At 34.7% G+C, this 21,994-nt stretch overlaps 1 protein-coding gene across 3 annotated transcripts in view; it reads right to left on the reverse strand.

Moving 5' to 3' along the window:
- dmxl2 (Dmx-like 2) overlaps positions 1 to 21,994 on the reverse strand; it is a 141,763-nt gene that overhangs the window by 57,189 nt on the left and 62,580 nt on the right. For all 3 annotated transcript variants that reach the window (XM_056478914.1, XM_056478915.1, XM_056478912.1), the window contains exons 19-26: positions 19,359 to 19,469; positions 17,368 to 17,537; positions 12,669 to 12,766; positions 12,369 to 12,534; positions 9,785 to 10,049; positions 5,760 to 6,523; positions 3,407 to 3,697; positions 3,110 to 3,301 (exon numbers count right to left, since the gene is read on the reverse strand). In XM_056478914.1, coding sequence (XP_056334889.1) covers positions 3,110 to 3,301; positions 3,407 to 3,697; positions 5,760 to 6,523; positions 9,785 to 10,049; positions 12,369 to 12,534; positions 12,669 to 12,766; positions 17,368 to 17,537; positions 19,359 to 19,469 — 2,057 coding nt within the window. The remainder of the gene's footprint in view (positions 1 to 3,109; positions 3,302 to 3,406; positions 3,698 to 5,759; positions 6,524 to 9,784; positions 10,050 to 12,368; positions 12,535 to 12,668; positions 12,767 to 17,367; positions 17,538 to 19,358; positions 19,470 to 21,994) is intronic.

A 21,994-nucleotide genomic window follows, 5' to 3' on the forward strand; every position in this document is an offset into this window, starting at 1 on the left:
ATGGGTCGACATATGAATGCTGCATTGTATATTGTATATATTGTACAACGTTATATAGTAACGCCAAGCCAACTAGTTTTCCTGTTCATCATCATATAATATATATATATATATATATATATATATATATATATATATATATATATATAACTGAAAAGTTGTTTTTAGGGTGTGACAGACCTTAAAATGTCTTGGTTTCTTGAGCCCTGATTGTCTCCAAAGTAATGCAAATTGTCAGTTTCACCGCAAGGCTCTGTCTATTGTCTTCTCAAGCCGGTAAACTTGGCGGACGGTTTCTGTCTCCAGAACATCATTTGCACACTGTTTTAATGCTAAACTGTATCGTGAATGGGTACTTATATGCTGATGAGATTGGGGCTGGAAAGGCAATTTACCCTGCCGACAACAACACTTCATTTGCATGCTTTGTTTTAGACTGTCCCCACCTACACGAATCACTGTCTGTAAAACTGTATTTAAACTGAGTGTCTGCTGTGCCAGATGAGTTTCTTTCGATGGTGCCACAGCCACGCAGAGTTCTTCTTATTAAAGGATTCTGCTTTGAAGACAACCGAAAGTTCTCCCTGTTTTTTTGGGCTCGTCTTAAAGTTTCACAACAGTTTGGTGCCATGAGCCAGACTAGAGATATTCACAACACAAGCGTCATACGTTGTATATGCTTGCTAAGTTGTGATGTATGGAATACTGTTCCAGGTCCAAGCCGCTACTCATTTGAATTGAGAAAATATTAGTTTATGAACACTTTTTAGTCATATCACACATTTAAATAAATTTATATAAAATCATGGTGTACACTACAGTCTCTGGACTTGCTGCATTACAGACATCAATATTTTAACAATTTATAAAAATTATATCACTTTCTGGCTATCTGATATTAGGCATGGATATACAGTTGAAGTCAGAATTATTAGCCCCCCTGAATTATTAACCCCCCCTGTTCATTTTATCCCCAATTTCTGCTTAACGGAGAGGAGAATTTTATCCTTGTTACACTGGCTGCCTGTTAAGTTTCGTATTGAATTTAAAATATTGCTTCTTACATATAAAGCTTTAAATAATCTAGCTCCTGTTTATCTAACCAACCTTCTGTGTCGCTACAATCCAACTTGCTCTTTAGGATCTCAAAACTCAGGGCTTCTGGTTTAGAATAGCAAAGTCGAGTAAAGGAGGTAGAGCCTTCTCATTTATGGCTATTAAACTCTGGAATAGCCTTCCTGATAATATCCAAGGCTCAGACACACTCTCCCAATTCAAAACTAGATTAAAGACCTATCTGTTTAGTAAAGCATACACTCAGTGCACCACTTAGCGGGTTTCCACACAGGTTTCTGCATCTTGTTTATATACACTATGAACAGCAGCTACGCTAATTATTCTCTTTATTCTTCATTTCCACCTGGGGATACTCTTCCCAAGGCCCTCAGACTATGCAGAGTCACTGATTCGATCCAAGACCAATCACGAGATGATCCCAAGGTTTCCATATCCTGGACCAGGCCATATCCAGAGTAGCTACTGTAGTGGTCATGGAGGAGTGGAGAACATGAGACTGATTCCTGTGATGCTCCAGGGACAGACGAGTCTTCGCTGAGGCTAGCTTCCAGCCTCCGCCGCTGAGACTGCAGCTCTGCACAAGACGTTTGGCCAGCGAAGACATTAAAATGGTCGTACCCAACGGAGTCTGGTTTCCCTCAAGGTTTTTTTCTTCACTTCGCCAATTTGTGAAGTTTTTTTTCCCTCTCCGCTGTCGCTACTGGCTTGCATGGTTTGGGATCTGTAGAGCTTCGCATCGTTGGATATGCTCTTCAGTGTTTGGACTCTCGGTAGTGATTTTTAAACCACACTGAACTGAGCTAAACTGAACTGAACTTAAACACTACAAACTGAACTACACTGTTCCAATTTACTATGACCTTTTATGTGAAGCTGCTTTGACACAATCTACATTGTAAAAGCGCTATACAAATAAAGGTGAATTGAATTGAATTGAATTGAAGACTTTTTCAACACATTTCTAAACATAATAGTTTTAATAACTCACTTCTAATAACCGATTTATTTTATCTTTGCCATGATGACAGTAAATAATATTTTACTAGATATTTTTCAAGACACTTCTATGCAGCTTAAAGTGACATTTAAAGGCGTAACTAGGTTAATTAGGTTACCTAGGCAAATAAAAAAAAAAAATATATATATATATATATATATATATATATATATATATATATATATATATATAGCTTTTTGAACCGCCAACTACTCATATTTTTTACACAGCATATGCCATTCCAGACACAGTGTTAAGAGTTTATAATTTATACTTTTAAATATTTTTGTCATACAATGATCAGCTTCATAATCATACTTTTTTGAAGTTTCATAATAAAAGTCACTATCCAATACCATTATACTGTAAAGCATAGAAGAGTGAGGATAAAATGTTAAACTACTCCGAATGTGTTCATATGACAGAAAAAAAGTCATATATTCTGAGGATGGCTTGAGGGTAAATTATGGGATAATTATCATTTGTATGTAAAAAGTTCCTTTAAAGTACAAATGAAATCAAAATTAACCATATGACTTTGTAAGCTCACATTGCTAGTTTTGTGGTAAACAAGTCATCTGTGCATGTCATTAAAAAATAAAAATAACATATCTGCCCTTATAGTATAAAATTTAATTTTGAAAATACACTTCCTTTTAGTTTTCAGTTAAATTCTCCAAATACGTGATTTTGAGGAATTGGGTGTGGTTAACATACTTAACCACGCCCCATCAAACTGTCAGCTTTGAAAACAAAAGAAAGAAACAGTCAGAAGGAGGAGTCTGTTAGGTTAAAATAACTCTTCTAAAACCCTTTTCCCGAACTTTCTGAATGAAATGCCTTCTTTTCTACATCCAATCAGCTTGAAGTAAAAAAAACAAGTCACGCCCACTGTTTTGTCATTTAATATTCTGTTTCTCTAGGGGCTGCATCACAATATGAAAAAAAAAATGGTCTCAGCTTCTGGTTCATGTCGACTTTAAGTTCTAGTCACATTTTTCACACAGTTTCTGTTGGTGAGTGTGTGTGCTTTACCCGGTCGTCCAGTATGTCCGGGTGTGGTGGAGCCTCCATCTGAACAATGGTGAAGAGGATGTCATGAATGTGGTTTCTGAGGTGCAGGACGGGGTTGGCGATGACGGTCTTGGTGGGAGCGATGCTGGCCGACAACAGGGGCAGAGTGGTGGGGAGGGGTAGTGGAGATTGAAGCTGCTTCACTGTCATTTCCTTAAGACACACGGTTAATCAATTGTATTAGAACACATTAAACCAAGCATTCAACCGTGTGAGAGCATAAATAAATCAGCATGTGACCATCATGCGAGGACTCACTTGCTGTGATTCCTGCAGTAGGAATAGTAGCTCCATCCTGACTGACGTCACTCCTCCACCCTTGGCCCCGTGCAGACTGCAGTAACTGAGGAAGACTCTGAGCAGAGCTTGATTCTTCCTCAGCCAGGCTTTTCTCCGCTCCGCATGGAGCTGTTTGGCCTGCAGACGCCGACGCTCCATCTGGTGTCGCTCATATGCACCTGCTTCACCCCGAATCTGTGAGTCTTCCAGGTCTAGTGATCCATCTCCGCCCCATTTCTCCAGCTGACCTACAGCCGTTTTCCCCTCAACCTAAGATATTAGAATATTCAGAATTGATTAGGGATGGCCAACATATTGAATGTTTAGTACACATTTTATAATGGTAATGATTAGCTGATTAATTGATTAACAAATAAGCCAAAACTATTTTTAAGCTATTAAATCAGTGTCTGATATTCTTCTATGTGAAGATATGCGTTTCCTAACTGCTGTTGTTTTAGTTGTGTGCATAAATCATTACGGAGAAGAATATGTGTGGAAGAAAGCGCAGATATTCAGGTTTGTGCTGTGATCCTCTCCTATAAGACTCTTTGTAAGAGACATGCTCTTTTCCTCTCCATATGCACCAGACACCTTTCTTATAAACACTTCAGTGCTTTTTCTCATAAAAACATTATGCTTTTCTCATCGAACCTCATGCAGGTGAGTGGGCTTGACAAACCACATCTATGAAACACTCTTCCTATCGAAATGCACCAGATACTTTCTTATAACCATTCAATATTTTGGATATATATATATATGTTTATGTGTGTATACATGCATGTATGTGTATGTACTGTATATGTGTATAAAAATGCAAAACTAACATTTATATACAGTCAAAGTCAGAATTATTAGCCCACACTTTGAATATTTTTTTCTTTTTTAAATATTTCCCAAAATATGTTTAACAGAGCAAGGAAATTTTCACAGTTATAATATAATATTATATTATATATGATAATATTATTTCTTCTGGATAAAGTCTACAGAACAAACCATCGTTATACAATAACTTGCCTAATTACCCTAACCTAGTTAACCCCTTTAAATGTCACTTTAAGCTGGATAGAAGTGTCTTAAAAATATCTAGTAGAATATTATTCACTGTCATCATGGCAAAGATAAAACAAATCAGTTATTAGAGAAGAGTTATTAAAACTATTATGTTTAGAAACGTGTTGAAAAAAAAAATTCTCTTCATTAAACAGTATTTGAGAAAGAAATAAACAGAGGGGCTAATAATTCAGGGGGGCTAATCATTCTGACTTCAATAGTATATTACTGTACTCTGGTGATTTGAAGTTCTTTTATTTTTATTTGTAAGTCACTTTGGATAAAAGCTTCTGCTAAATGAATAACCACTACACGCATACACTGAACTTCGTTTTTAACCACAAACAATGAATGAAAATTCAAAGCAAGTATATCAAGGACTTTTCACATACTTTTTTTGGTTTGCAAATCTTGAGAGGTGTGGTGAACTCTACTGGTTTAAATGTGTTGAACTCTGAAATTGTGATTTTTTTTACTTATATAAAACATATTTTTTATTATTATTATTGTTATTATTATTATTATTATTAGATAATTACTTAATACATTTATCATTTACTACATTACAACATACAATTATTACATACATATAAATGGGCCCCAACACTCCGTTGGTTCTGTCAGCTTTAAAAATCCCTATACTATTGGATTACAATAAGGCAGAATTACAATCAAAGAGTATTACTAGCTTTTTTTCTTTCTTTTGTCTGTTGACAGTAAAGTTAGTCATTAGTGTCAGTCCTATTGAGAGGATGAATAATAATAATAATAATAATAATAATACCTAACATGTTTTTATAAAAACAGAATAAAAATTTTCCCCCTTTCTCTATCCTTTACACTCTACAGATAAATACTGTCAAAAAGTTAACAAATGGAACCATTTCACAAGACTGTTATGGCGTGTTTAATATTTATATGTATTTACATATGTATTATATCATCTTTGCATCAAAAAACAAAACTTATGCAAAATCTTTTTATTTCTGAAAGTCTTAATACCACTATCGTTAAGTTTATCTAATTTTAATTCAGCAAATAGGATTGTAAAACAATATTTGTTGTACTCTACCATGCACCGCACTTTAAGTTTACCCTACTATGATGATTTCTGCTGCTGAGAAACCCAGAAATGTGAAGAGTCCACATTAAGACTGACCTTGAACCTGATTATGGCACAGTCTTCCACAAGAACTATCATTTTCATATCAAAAATTCAAAATTCAAAAATCACAGCTATTTTCCTACTTCCAATGAAACGGTGAGCACCTACCTTATAGTTGCAGATGTGGTGCATGGCCTCGATCTCTTTCTCCAGCCAGTTGTAGAGCTGAAATCGCAGTTTTCCACCATCCACCTCATAACCTGTGGCCAGCGTCCTCAGCTCCGTCATGAGGATCTTCAAACAGGCTCTGAACTTGAGCTGTTCAGCGATAACATCCACCTCTGACTCGCCGGCTGAGTCTTCATGCTGCAGGGCTGCTGATTTAGACGGCTTTTTGTCTTCCTCATCCTCTGGTTTCTTCATGGTTAGTCCACCTTCTTCATCCTCCTCCTCCTCCCCCTTATCATCTCCCCAGTCCAACTGTAGGCTCTCATCCTCCACTTTAACCAGTGGTTGACTCCAGTCCATCCCGGTGGAAGAGTCGGCTCCCCAGGCTTGACTGGGGATCGCAGGAATTCCCCAGTCGAGATCTGAAGCTTTGCCTCCGTTCTCTTGCGGCTGGATGCTGCTGATGTTGGCCACAGACGAGCCTTTACTCAGAGAGGACGCTTTCTTAGTGACTTTAGGGATTTTAGATAAAACCTCAAGGGCTAGAAGTGGGCAGCCCACCTTAAAGTGAGCATTAGCAGTGGTGAAGAATAGCTTGCGCTCAATCAGATTTATTTCATCGGCGCTGTTGCGCTCTGTTGTTGGACCGACTGCAGCTAAAGGTGCTTCAGTGTTGGCGAAGTGCCGGCGAATGATCAGGGGGTGTGTGCGCAAGTAGTTATAGAAACTAAACACAACAGGATTGCAGGATTTCACCAGCACATCTGGAAGAAAGAGAAGCTGTGTTTTAGAAGAAATGTGGTAGAATTAATTATATACACACTACCAGTAAAATGTTTTAGCATTAATATGATTTGGGCAACACTTGACATTACCATTTCAACTTGACATTATCAACTGACTTACCATAACTTTCATTAATCTGTCATAAACATGATTTTCCTGAGGGCTTTGTAATTGTATCATGAATAATATTCTGATTAGTGATAATTACACAGACCCTGAAGTTTTTTGCGAATCTGCCATTGCTGAATCCAATGCAAAATCAACAAAAAGTCAAAAAATTTTAATTAAACACAAAATAATAGCAAAAAAATTAAATATTATCATAAATCATCAAATTCCAAACCGTATAATCAAAATATATTCATTTCAGTTTGAAATTAATTGTTTTACATGACTTATAGACGTTGCATATGCAGCACACGTGATGTAGTTGAGTGTCTCTCGAAAAATGAAATCTCACCTGTGACCTCACAATCATTACATTAAATGGGGGCGGGGGGTCGGGGGGGAGAGAGATGGAACATACCGAACAGCAAGCAGCTTACAATGATGGATTGGTTTAAGCATAGCTGGACGTGACTGAATTGAAAGACATTATTTGTGCTTTTCACGTATGGCTAGTATTATGACGTTTATGAAATTTATAAACGATTTCGGTTAACTCTTTCCCTGCAGTTAACGAGAAAAATCCAAAACGCTTCCCTGCGACGAGTTTTACGGCAATCCGTGTTTTAGGTGCATTACAGTAGGGGAAGCCCTAACGCATTTTCTGAGACAGGTACTGTACATGTCAGTTGCTCCGGGGAGAAAGAAAAAGTAAGTTTGTGCATAAAAATTATACTGCCTTCCTTTGGCTTCATCCCTATCGTTTTAGACCAAAATAAAGAAGGTTTATTTTAGGATTTGTGTCCTTGTTGTCATAGTCTCAGATTGCACAACTTTTTTTTTCAAGACGTTTGGCCAGCGGAGAAATTAAAATGATCGTGCCCAACTGAGCCTGGTTTCTCTCAAGGTATTTTTTCTTCACTTCCGCCATTAGTGAAGTTTTTTTTTCCCTCTCCGCTGTCGCCACTGACTTGCATGGTTCGGGATCTGTAGAACTGCACATCGTTGGATTTGCCCTTCAATATTTGGACTCTCAGTAGTGATTATTAAACCACACTGAACTGAGCTAAACTGAACTTAACTTAAACACTACAAACTGAACTACACTGTTCCTATTTACTGTGACCTTTTATGTGAAGCTGCTTTGACACAATCTCCATTGTATAAGCGCTATACAAATAAAGGTGAATTGAATTGAATTGAACACCTTACATAGTAGACTACCTAATATGGTAAATATATATATATATATATATATATATATATATATATATATATATATATATATATATATATATATATATATATATATATATATATATATATATATATTTATTTATACACACACACACACATTTTTAAAATATATTTATATATTTTTATATATATATATATATATATATATATATATATACAGTAAATATAATTATATATTTTAAATCGCTAAATTGTCCGCAAATTTCTGGGAATTACCGCCATTTTTATCGCAATAAATAAATAAATCACAAAAAACTAGAGGGTCTGATTACAAAAAATCATTTGTAATTAAAATTTCTCAGTAAATGTGTCAACTATTATTTAATGACATTTTAATGACAAAATCAATTTGTACCACTGCATAAGAATATTAAGGAATATGAATTCATATTATAAAATTTATGACACGATTACAATGACCTTATGACTGTTTATTAAAGATTTATGAAGTTATGTTAAGTCATATTGTCTTGGTAATGTCAATGTCATGACAAACACAAACAATGTCAGCTTTTCATTTAAGATGACACTTAACGACAGTTGCCATAAGCATGCATTAAAATCCTGTGTCATGTCATGACTGAATGTTTCACGACAGTATTATAAACACCCCCTCACTTAAAAGTGCTGCCAATAAATGATTTCTACTCACCAAGGCAGCATTTATTTGATCAAAAATACAGTAAAAATTATCAAATTGAGACTGTTTAAAGCATTGAAAAAAGCCTTTACAAATCTTATAGAATGTAGATTAAAACAGAATTAATTTCTGTGATTTAAAGCAGCATTTTCAGCATCATTAATTTATTCTTCAGTGATAAGCTATCCTTCCGAATTTGTTCTGATATGATTATCTGTGGGTTTCCTCCGGGTGCTCCGGTTTCCCCCACAATCCAAAGACATGTTGTCTAGGTGAATTGAATAAACTAAATCGGCCATAGTGTGTATGAGTATGTATAGATGTTTCCCAGTACTGGGTTGCAGCTGGAAGGTCATCCGCTGTATAAAACATATGCTGAATAAGTTGGCAGTTCATTCCGCTGTGGCAAACCCTGATGAATAAAGGGACTAAGCTGAAGGAAAATGAATGAATGAATGATTATTTGTTGCTCAAGAAATGTTTATTTTTATTATTTTTTTTTTTTTATTGTTATTATTATTATTATTATTAGTATTAAAACCTTTTGGTCTTGTTTATTAATTAATACATTTATTTATTTATTGTTTTTACTTTTATTCACCATGGACACAATAAATGGTTTAAGAGTGAAAGTAAAGAGATTCACAGAACAGAAATAATATTATTAAATAGCTTTTATGATATCTAATATTTTTTCATTTCAAAGAATACTAAATAGTAAAATCTATTAGTTTCCACAAAACTACGATAATTATAATAATCATTATTAATAACTGATTTCTTTTATCTTTGCCATGATGACAGTACATAATATTTGACTAGATATATTTCAAGATACTAGTATAAAGCTTAAAGTGACATTTAAAGGCTTAACTAGGTTAATTAGGTTAACTAGGCAGGTTAGGGTAATTAGGCAAGTTATTGTATAATGATGGTTTGTTCTGTAGACAATTGAAAAATATTGCAAAAGGGGACTAATAATATTGATCATAAAATGGTGTTGATCATCATAAAAAAAATAAAAACTGCTTTTATTCTAGTCAAAATAAAACAAATAAGACTTTATCCAGAAGAAAAAATATTATCAGACATACTGTGAAAATGTCCTTGTCCTGTTAAATATAATTTGGGAAATATTTAAAAAAGAAAGGGCTAATAATTTTGACTTCAACTTTATGTCAGAAGTTTCAGGCTTAAAGCAATAAAAGCTGTGTGTGTAAAAGTGTGTGACTCTCACCAGGGTTCTCATCATTCTCCTTGTGAATCTGTTCTAGCAGTGTGTCCAGGGCTCTGGTGTAATCCTTCATGATCCAGTATGCAATGCTCCTCAGGAAGGGGTCCGGGTGCAGTTTGGGACAGGAGAATCCGCTACCGTCTCTGTTGCAGCCCAGAACCTTCTCATATAGGATACCCTGACAGGTGGAGGAGCTCTCGTAATCAGCCTCGTACAGACGAGCCACTATCATCGCAAGCTGGATATCCTCCATTTTCTCCAGGCAAACCTAATAGACAGACAGATCCACTTGTGAAGAACATATTTCCAAACATTTAAACAAAACATATTTTGTTATTGTAGCATTACTTTAGTACAAAACAATTAAGCATCTTTGGACCTTACATATCACACTGCATTTAAAATTTGACATTTTTTATTATAGCGGAAAAAAAGAACATTAATTATTATCAATAAATAATTGCTTTTAAAATACCTTGATTTTAACAGTCGCAGTGTTTTTTTATAGGAAATTATTTTTAAAATCTCCCCATTAGATAAGATGAAGAAAACAACAACTTTTTGTTATTCATTTGTTGATGTAACAAGTTTTTAATCTTGCTTAATAAAACTGCATCTCTTCCACTGTTAATGTTACCTCAGGTTAGTAGTGTCAAAAATATCAATATTTAGATAAGTATCGATACTGAAATATGTAAAACGATACAATCTTGCTTTGGTTAGTATCACTACTGGCTTTGCTTCTCTCTCTCTCTCTCTCTCTCTCTCTCTCTCTCTCTCTCCCTCTCTCTCTAAAATGGTATCAAATAGCGATATTTGTCAAGGTATTGTATAGAAGTTAGAAATTCCAGTATCACGAGAACAGTTTTTGTATTTGTGCATTTACTATAGGGTTAGCATGTGCAGGTGGTTGTGCAAGGTTGCTGCATTACTATTATGGCATGTACATTTAACATTTATAATATGTAGTATTTTTCAGTCTTGGTTTTAGTAATGAAGTCAGTGAATTAACAAATGGAACCTTACTACAGTTTTACAAGCACATCTAAATAAAACCATCAAATAATAACTATATATATTAATTTATATATTAATTTTTTTTTGTTGATTTATTTAGATGTTCGGCTTAGTCCCTTGGGGTCGCCACAGCGAAATGAACCGCCAAATATTCCAGCATATGTTGTAAGCAGCAGCTGCAATCCAGTACTGGAAAACTCCCATACACTCTCGCATTCACACACACTCATACACTACGGTCAATTTAGTCCATCCAATTAACCTATACCACATGTCTTTGGACTGTGGGGAAAACCAGAACACACGGAGAAAACCCACGCGAATAAATAAACATAAATAAACCCACTAATGAATAAATAAACAAATGACTAAATAAAGGAATTAATTAATTAATTGGTTATTTTAAAATGCAAGAAAGAAAATAATATATAATAATTAGAAAGAGAGCAAAGATTAAGAGACACATTGAAAAAGGAAGAAAAGTTTGAAAACGGAGAAAACCCATGCTAACACAGGGAGAACATGCAAACTCCACAAAACCAGCGAATCTTGCTGTGAGGCGACAGTGCATATATGAAAAGCAACATCAATTACTTAAAGGCTCAATGGTAAAATGTCTGGACACAGACATTTTACCCTATAATTTACCCTATAATACAGAGCGCTATAATTTATTTATTTTTTCTTTTATCCCAAGTTTTTTTTATTCTACTTTTATCCTGCTTTTGAAAGTAGAAAATAAAATAAACAAAAAAAAACTGTAGAAAACAGAGGGAAATGGCTTCGCATATAGCAGGACTAACAAAAAAAACAAGAAAAAAAAAGCATAAACTGAGCCCAATATTTATTATCTTTTTTGTACCCTAAGTTGTTTTTTTTATTCCTATTCCTCAAAATATCTCCCCCTCATTCTCTTTTAAATTTTTCTGGATTTTTAGCAATCAAAAAGCATGTCAAAATTGAGACCTGTGCATTATAAAAAATGTTATTGTATTCATTTTTATTTAGCCTGTGTTTTAAACTCTTTAAAATAAAATCTATTGATGTTCTACTGAAGTAAAAGCATCTTGAATGTATTAAGGCTACATAAATTACCTGCACACTTTTTTAGCTAGTTTTTAGTAACTAAGAATATTCCTGATTGAACAAGACATATTTATTTACCCGTTTAAAACATAACCAACCTAAAAACAAGAAAATCTAATTTATTTTCATAAATACAGCTCAAAACATCTAATTTTGCCCCCCCCCCCCCAAAAAAAAAAACCATGCATTGTCTTGATCTCTCACAAGTGGCTTTATCACTGTGTTTTGACTGTGCGCTGTCAGACATCCAGCCCAAGGTAAACTAAAGCTGTCATATGTCCATCACGAGACTTAATCAGCCTTGTTTAGACTAAACTGAAGCGCTCAGGGCTGTTCAATCACACTCCTCTCTTCACAGACGACCACACACTCTATGACGTCAAAAAAAGACAGCAGACTCCACATCCAAGACGTCAACAACACACATTTTCTACATTCTCCTGAGACTGAATCTTCAGGATGGTTAAAATAGGATGCCGCAAACCTCAATGGCGTCTTTCAGGGAGCCGGCAAGCAGGAAAAACGCAGCCGACTGCTCGAAGCGCTGTTTTCCCAGGAGAGAGAAAGCGTTCTTTAAAGCCGCCTTCCTCCAGCGATCCTCACTGAAGTTATGGCTGAAAAACTGGGTCATCTTCTCATCGTGCAGAGACCTATGTAGAAATCAATACATAAATAAACACGAGGCAAATTTCACAGCTCCTTTAGCAAAGAGCCCGCAGCAAATTATCGTATGAGATGCAGCAATGTAGAAAGAAATAACACAGCATAAAAGGGATTAAAGTACCTGAAGAGTCCCCAGATAACAGCCTTCTTCTTCATGGCCAGATAGAAGAGAGCTGCATCCAGTGGATCATTATTCCTCTGAAACGCAGCTTTTGCTACCTGTCGTAACAAAAAAGAAGCAATGATTTATTTGTTCTTTATACTAGGGGCTGTTTTATGATTTTTTTGTTTTGCTTTTTAACAAAGGAGATACAGTTTTGCATACACATAGCGAGACTAACAAAAACATGAAAAGATGAAACAAAAAGGCACAAACTGAGATTAAATGTATATTTAGGCATTGGCATGTTATGGGTATGAAATGTACGTCTATTTTATGTATTTGTTTTGAGCTTGGAATAGATGGATTAAGGAGAGGAGGAAAAAAATCATAGGAATAACAATAATAACACAGGAGTGATTTGAAGAAGCTAATTCATAATATTTATATGTGTTTAGAATTAATTAATAGAGAAAATGAATGAATGAATGAATGAATGAATGAATGAATGAATGAATGAACGAATGAAATTTAAAATGCAAGAAAGAAAATAATATTTAATAATTAGAGAGACAGAGCAAAGATTTAGGGAGAAATGAGAAAGGAAGAAACGTTGAAAAAAATAAAAATACAAAAGGAAAAAAGAAATGAAAAAAATCATAATAAATGAATGTATAAATGAATAAATAAACAAATGAATGAATAAAAATAAAGTTATTTAAAATGCAAGAAAGAAAATAATAAATAATAATTAGAAAGAAGAAAGGGAGAAAATGAGGGAGAAAGAAAGTTTGAAGAAAAGGGAAAAGGAAAAGAAAAACATAATAATAAATAATAAATGAATTATTTAATGAATAAATTAATTAATTAATGAATAAATTAATAAATAAATACATTTTAAATGCAAGAACGAAATTAACATATGATAATTAGAAAGACAGAGCAAAGATTTAGGGAGAAATGAGAAATAAAGAAATGTTTAAACAAAATCATAATAAATAATAAATGAACTAACGAATAAATAAACAAATGAATGAATAAACAAATAAATTAATTAAGAAATAAATCAATTTAAAATGCATGAAATAAAATAATATATAATAATTAGAACAGAGACAGAGCAAAGATTAAGGGAGGAATGAGAAATAAAGAATTTAAGAAAAAAGATAATAATTTTTAATAATAAATATATTTAAAATGCAAGAAATGAGAAAGAAAGAAAAGATAAAAAAGAGAAAAAAATCTTAATAATAAAAAATAAATGAACTAATTAATAAATAAATGAATTAACGAATAAATTGATAAATAAAATAATAAATAAAAACATTTAAAATGCAAGAAAGAAAATAATATATAATAATTAGAAAGACAGAGCAAAGATTGAGGGACACATTAGAAAGGAAGAAAAATGTGAAAAAAATTTAAATACAAAAGGAAAAAAGAAATGAAAAAAAATCTGGTGTGATCTGTTGATGAATGCTCAATGATGTGGAATTATTCAGCAAATTCGCAGCTATGAAGTTGCTGCAGGTTTGTTGACCTAATTACTGTTCCATATCAAGCGCGCCCCCACAAAGATACTAAAAAAAGCAAAAAAGAAATATGACTTATGCCCTAGGCACACCAGTATTTTCAGCACACAAAATTTCCATGCACTCTGCAGCAGTTGTCATATGATGTCACACACTGAAATGCAATATTCAACGCACCCAAAACATAACAAATAAAGTGCATTTTACTCCTATTATAGTCATGCTGCATGAGTTAGGTTTGTATTGCTTTAATTCAACTAAGAGGACAGGCTGGGAGATTTCTGTTGGTCACACATTTTCACATGGTGCAAATTTGGCCACCAAACTTGATGAAACTTAATGATAACATCAGCTGGAATGGAATTAGAATGAAAGTCGATCATTAAAGAAAGAAGAAAAGAAGAAGAAAGAAACAACAGCAATCAACATTATTAACAGCTTCATTATTTGCAGAGATTCTTTGTCTCTCCCTCCAATAATTGCATTAGTCTTCATTTCAATGGGTAAAGCCTCCATTAGTAATATAATGGTATTTTATATTAAGCATTGGTGGCTTGAGATGTGTAAGAAATCAGTTTTACACACGCGCAAAATGTCTTGAAATATTATGACTTCAATTAAAATTCCTTTTAGGATCTATTCAATTTGAATTTCGATGTTTTTTTTCAGGCTTAAATGCCGTGAATTAATTTGTAGGTTAATTCTGTTTCATAGTTTTAGTAGGACTAATCGAGGAACTAATTATTCGATTTCATAATTAATTATTAAAGTAAAACATTAATTAAAACAAGGAAATGCATTAATAAGACATAGTCGTGGAAGCGAATTTGTAATTCGAATTATGTTCAGAGCTCCTAGTTTAAAACAGGCTGACAGTCAGTTAAACTATAGTATAAGATAACATACGCAGCTGCCTAAATATATAGACTATAAAATACACAGTTGATCACTTAGGCCTATTAAAATATTATTAAAAAAAACTGTACTGAACAAAAAAAGCACAAGAAAGAATGGCGCTTTAAAACAGAAACTTATTTTATCGATGTGCTTTCATTTTAGACAGTTATTTAAGAATTTTTCGTTACAAAAAAAAATGTAAGTTAGCCTAATAGAGAAATTTTATGTCAGTGCGGTATCTGAGTAGAATGTTTACGGAGCGCTTGCTTTGGGTAGGTAACGACTGAGTGGAGCACACGACCATGGAGCAGAATGTTTAGTGGAGCATCACACTGCTCAGCTCAGCTCACATGTTCTGGCTGATACAGTATATCAGTTCAGCATGTTTACTATGTTACATAACTGCCCCCAGCTGGTCATGTCTTTCTTGTGATAGACCATGTTGTGCTGTGCCGCGCAGCACTGCAGCATCGTGTGTGATCATGTTTATTCACTCATGCATTTTCAGTAGCCACATCTGTGAGATGTGAATTATGACTTGAGGTGAGTATAAATAAAAAATTGAAAAAGTGTAAAATAATAATTGACTGGTGGATTGCATTATTTAATAGCCTTTGCATTATTGTTACATTTCATAATTAATTAGGGGGGTTGTCAATTATTCCTTACATAAATTCTTATCTATAAACTCTACTATCACCAATTCCATGCATAATATAGATCAATGAAACTGAATTGGAATTAAAAGTAAAAGCATTGCAAAAATATTGAAATTAGAAATTAAATTAAATTGACTGAATAGTTGCACAGCTGTACTGAACTATACCACAATGAATAGAAGTTAAATTCAATATATACACAGTGAATTGTCCTAAGGTAAACTGAATAAATTTAATTGAATTATAATGAACTGCAATGTCAAATGAACAGTACATTCACTGAAGATTAAGTTAAAGTATAACTGAAATTAAATTAATAGAGCTGCAGTGCAATTAGATACACTAAACTTAATCAAAGTGAAAAATAAACAAAAAATAAACAAGTTTCAACAATTTAAACAGAACTCAACTGAAATTAACTGAATTAAACTGAACTAGAGTGCCTAAAACTTAAGCTAAAAATTAAGTTGAATAGATACTAAATAGATAAGAAATTAAATTTAAACTGAAATACAATGTAACATATTAGTGAAATCTACACTCACCGGCCACTTTATTAGGTACACCTGTCCAACTGCTCATTAACCCAAATTTCTAAGCAGCCAATCACATGGCAGCAACTCAATGCATTTAGGCATGTAGACATGGTCAAGACGATCTGCTGCAGTTCAAATCGAGCATCAGAATGGGGAAGAAAGGTGAATTAAGTGGCTTTGAATGAAGCATGGTTGTTGGTGCCAGACAGGCTGGTCTGAGTATTTCAGAAACTGCTGATTTACTGGGATTTTCACGCACAACCATCTCTAGGGTTTGTAGTTTTGTGCGCACAAACACCTTGTTGATGCCAGAGGTCAAAGGAGAATGGCCTGACTAGTTCGAACTGATAGAAAGGCAACAGTAACTCAAATAACTAGTTGTTACAACTGAGGTATGCAGAAGAGCATCTCTGAATGCACAACACATCGAACCTTGAGGCAGATGGGCTACAGCAGCGGAAGACCACACCGGGTGCTGTCAGCTTAGAATAGGAAACTGAGGCTACAATTTGCATAGGCTCACCAAAATTAGACAATAAAAAATTTGAAAAACGATGCCTGTCTGATGAGTCTCAATTTCTGGTGACATTCAGATAGTAGGGTCAGAATTTGGTGTTAAAGTATGGATTCATCCTGCCTTGTATCAACGGTTCAGGCTGATGGTGGTGGTGTAATGGTGTGGGGGATATTATCTTCTGATTTCTACTTCCAGCAGGATAACGCACCATGTCATAAAGCATGAATCATCTCAGACTAATTTCTTGAACATGACAATGAGTTCCCTGTACCCAAATGGCCTCCACAGTCATCAGACCTCAATCCAATAGAGCACCTTTGGGATCTCTCCTACAGGACAATATTCACAATCTATTTCACAACGGATTAAGGCAGTTGTCAAGGCAAAAGAGGGTCCAACCCGGTACTAGTAAGGTAAACCTAATTAAGTAGCTGGTGAGTGTATATTGAAGATTCATTTAATAGTGTGAAAGTCAAGCAAAAAAATTAAAAAAGAAGAAAAAGACTTTGAAGCACTTGGATTGCACCTATTAAAAATTTAGAATACACTGCCATCAGCCAGTATCTTTGAAGGTCTTACCTTCTCCACCATTCGCCTCAGTGTATTAATGTTTCTGATCCACCATCCGACACCCACCGCCCTAAGCTCAGACCACTGAGGGTCTCCTCTCTGCATGGCAGGAATCATGTTCAACATCTCCTCCTCTGCTTCTGAGTGGAATGCCCACGCAAAGTGGCACGTGGACACACCTGGAGACACAAAAATATTTTAACCTGTAATCCTACATTATGAAGGTAAACTTATAACATAATTTCATACATAAAGTGTGTATGAAAGCATGGAGTGAATTTAAGTTCCAAAATAGATAAAACAAAAAGTCTGTCAAGACAAACTTTGATGGTGAACTGAAAAAGAGAAGTTGGATTTAGCATTAGCAAATTGCTAACAGGCTTTAGCCTATTGGTACAATGTTGTAGCTTGTTACAGTATGTTTTGAGACTTTGCTAACATGTTTAACAAAGTTAGTATTTTAGCATGAATCAGCATACTAATCAGCTTATATAGAAATATATTGGTAGCATGTACCTAGCATAGTGTTAGGATGAATTAGCATATTGTTAAGATGTTTTATTAGAACACATTAGCATGATTTAGATATCACTTACAGAAATATGGATTATAAATTTAATTTATAGCTAATCATCTTGTTTTAATGATTTTAATATCCAAACTAGATTTTAAAAAAGTCTGTAAAGACCAACTTTGATGGTGAACTGGGAAAGATAAGTCGGAATTAGATTAAAATGCTTGGAATTTGAAGGTGTTCAGTTTGTTGTAGTTTTAAAAGTTTAAAGGTTTCAAGGTCTTGCATACAGATTTATTTTAAATCTGTATTTAAAGCTTAGAAACTGAAGGTTATATGACTCTCAGACATAACGCTATGCGGTTGCTAGTGTGCTCTATATTACTTCAAGGCCAATGTTGTAGCTTGTTATGTTTTAGAAAAAGTTTAACACACTATTAACATTTTAGCATGAAACAACATACTAGCATTTTTGTTTAAATTATATTGGCAGCATGTATCTAGCATACAGCTAGGATGAATTTGCCTATTGTTAAGATGTTTAACTAGAAGTCGCATGTTTTAGTATATCGCTTACAGAAATATAGTGCATTAGCTTTAGCAAATTGCTAACAAAATCAGCTCATTGGTACATAGTTGTAGTTTGTTATTAGAGCTTTGCTAGCATCCCTGCTGAAAAATCCAGCTTAAACCACCCTAAGCTGGTTGGCTGGTTTTAGCTTGTTGACCAGCCTGGTTTTAGAGGGGTTTTGGCCATTTCCAGGCTGGTTTCCAGCCATTTCCAGCCTGGTCTTAGCTGGTCAGGCTGGAAAATGACCAACTAAATCCAGCTAAAATTTTGGCTGGACTGTTTGGCTGAACTCCCAGCCTGGCTAGGCTGGTCAAGCTGGTTTTAGCTGGTCATTTTCCAGGCTGGAAATGCCTGGAAACCAGCCTGGAAATGGCCAAAACCCCTCTTAAACCAGGTTGGTCGACCAGCTAAAACCAGCTAACCAGCCTGGGATGGTTTAAGCTGTTTTTTCAGTAGGGATGTTTAACACAATGTTAGCATTTTAGCATGAATTGACATACTAACATGCTTGTTTATAAAAATATAAAAGTTATTTATAAATTTATAAAAGTTATATTGCTAGCACCTAGCATAGTGCTAGGATGAATTAGCATAGTGTTAAGATGTTTTGTTAGAACAAATTAGCATGTTTTTAGTATGTTTTAGTATATCACTTACAGTAATTTTCCAGCCCAATGTCTTTGTACATGGAATATTGACGACTTCAAATAAATATTAACTGTTATTAACTGTAGTGTTATAAATATTTTTGAGGTATGCAACATCAACACAGTTACTGACATAAGTTAAATAAAAACTGAGCTGAATAATGACACACTGTGTTCTGTAGAGATGCTTTGCAGCTGAATCGGATTTCCTATGCAGATGGGAGTGTGCTGTGTGTTCATGTGTTATGTAGGTGATGGTGTGTGTTACCTTGATGAAGTAGCTGCATCCTGTAAAGAGGGGGCAGGGAGTTCAGTAGACAAGTATGCAACCTCATGGCCAGCAGGTAACGTAAACCACACTCATCTAAAGCATCTCCACCTGCAGAAAAACACATAACCTTAAGAATTCCTGTAACATTCTAATTTGTTTTATAAAGGCACTTCCACTGCCTAGCTGTAGGTACATACAGTACCATTAAAGCATCCATTTCAAAACCATCATAAGTTATTAATACTCTGTCATATGGCTCTGTCATCAAAGAGTGTTAATTGTTTTTTAGTGCACAGATGTGTTCAAATCTGCATCACATCCTAATTACTCTGATCACACCTGAGCCAATTAAACATCCATCCAGCATTTCAAAATTCAGTCAGGGTCTAATTTAAAAAATACTTGCTCTAAGGGGGAAACATTGGGTTGGAATTTGAAGTTTGTTAGAAGCAGATGTAATTAGAATTACAATATAGAAAAAAAGAGGTTGGCAAGTTTGGTTCTGGATAGCCACAGTCCTGTTAAATTTGGATTTAGGCTGTATCTGAAATAAACGCCAAATACTATTTGTGCCCTATTTGAGGGAGAAACCATTTGTGGTGGTGTCTAAATCCATAGTGGATACTCTAATGTGAAATCAATCAATCCCACAAGGCACTGCAATAATGAATGTACAACCCATATACACAATATATATGATTCAAGTCAAATTTCAGTTATAGTTTGGTATATGATATGTTCAGTAAAAAAAAAAAAAGCACTGTCGATAATAATAAAAAACTCTACAAGCTAAATACAATACAAATTTCATTCAATATAGCAAAGACAATACGAAAACAAACAGTGCTTTTCAGATTTTTCTTGTATCTAACAGTAGTTTCAGTTACATAAACTGACAAATACTGTATAATCAAATATTACACTGCATAATGTATATAATCTTCACTGTATGAAATAAAGGTTAACCATTACTGATATTTTTTTTTCAGTCAAGAGCCGAGTGATTTCATTATCTTTTGTTGTTTGATTAATATTAAAAAGACAGACAGCAGGATTAAGATGTGTTTACTTTTAAGACACAGCACAAGTATAAAGTTACAGACTGCACATTTTCCTGAATGTTTAAATTCTAAGACATAACCAACTGAATGCTTGTCAAGTCAGACAGGTAGACATAATTATTGTTCCTAACTGAGTTTTTGAGAAGCAAGACTTAATGTACGTGTCGTAACTTTCATTCAGTTGTTCAGATGAGTCACTTCTCAGATTTCATTTTCATGTGAAACCATCTCTTACTTTAGTGTTCACAGATGGGACATTTACTCATGGTGAGCCGTGTTTCTGCACATGGACATGCATTCTAACATCCACAGAGCCAGATCAGAGAGTAAGTAAACAAATTGGGAATGCAAAACACAATTTTTAAATTTAAATGTAAATCTGATGATGCAACGTCAGCCACAGGACAATGGCGGCAGTGCACTCACCACCCACTAGCTATAGATGGAGTGGAGAGACAGTGATAGAAACAATTCGGTGGATGGGGATGATTGGAAGGCCATGATGGGTAAGGGCCAATGGAGGGAATTTGGCCAGGACACCTAGGTAACACCCCTACACTGATTTTTAGCTAAACAACTCATTCACAACATGGCGCCCACTGACAGTATGGTGTCCCCTTCACATTTACTGGGGCATTAGAACTCACACAGACCACAGGTTGAGCGCCCCCTGCTGGCTTCACTAACACCACTTCAACAGCAACCTACAGTTTTCCCATGTGAACTCCCATCCAGGTACTGACCAGGCTCAGCCCTGCTTAGCTTCAAGGTCTTGGGCTGCAAGGTGATATGGCTGTGGCAAATTATGTTTATTTATGTAGCACCATGGTCCTGCGAGACACAACATTTTGTTACATCATATGCCCAAACATGTAACAAAATTATGATTTCGAATATAGCAATAGTCTTGAATAGATCTCTCCTGCCTGTAGCTTTCTAGTAGCCCTTAAACCTTGGTCAGATTCTGCAGGACGATGGTTCCTTAGGACAAAACCTGTCCACCCCTGGTACAGGCACACATTTGCAACTTGATTTATCCTACAGTCCCTGAACCCTTCTCCTTGCATTTTGCAGGAATAAACAGACACAGAACACTGTCAAGGTTTAATATTAAAGAGACTAAATAAAAATAATCTGAGCTATAGGTAACATGGATAAAGCCTGATATGTTTTTATGTTGACAATAAATAATAACATCAAGGTTAGTTAAAAAAAGGATTATTATGGTTCTTACATTTTGTACTTGTTACCTCATGACACCCTTTACAGTGAGTAAACACAATGAATACATCATATTTATAAGATATTGATGTTATCAGAGATAAAAACTATGCACAGATATGTCAATTTGGCTGATTTTACCAGTTGAAAGTGCACTCACACATTTTGCTAAATGATGGTGATATTCAAAAGCACCAAAACAACCATGCCCACAACCCATCAGGATCTCACCCATCTTTTGACATGTCTGCTATCATCACTGAAAACTTTTCCATTATTATTGATTTGCAGCAAGTGTATGTAGGGACTAGACACTGAGGGTCAAAAACGTTGCTTTTAGATGGTGTAAAT

Source organism: Danio aesculapii, chromosome 18 (genome assembly GCF_903798145.1).
Source record: "Danio aesculapii chromosome 18, fDanAes4.1, whole genome shotgun sequence".
Taxonomy (NCBI): domain Eukaryota; kingdom Metazoa; phylum Chordata; class Actinopteri; order Cypriniformes; family Danionidae; genus Danio; species Danio aesculapii.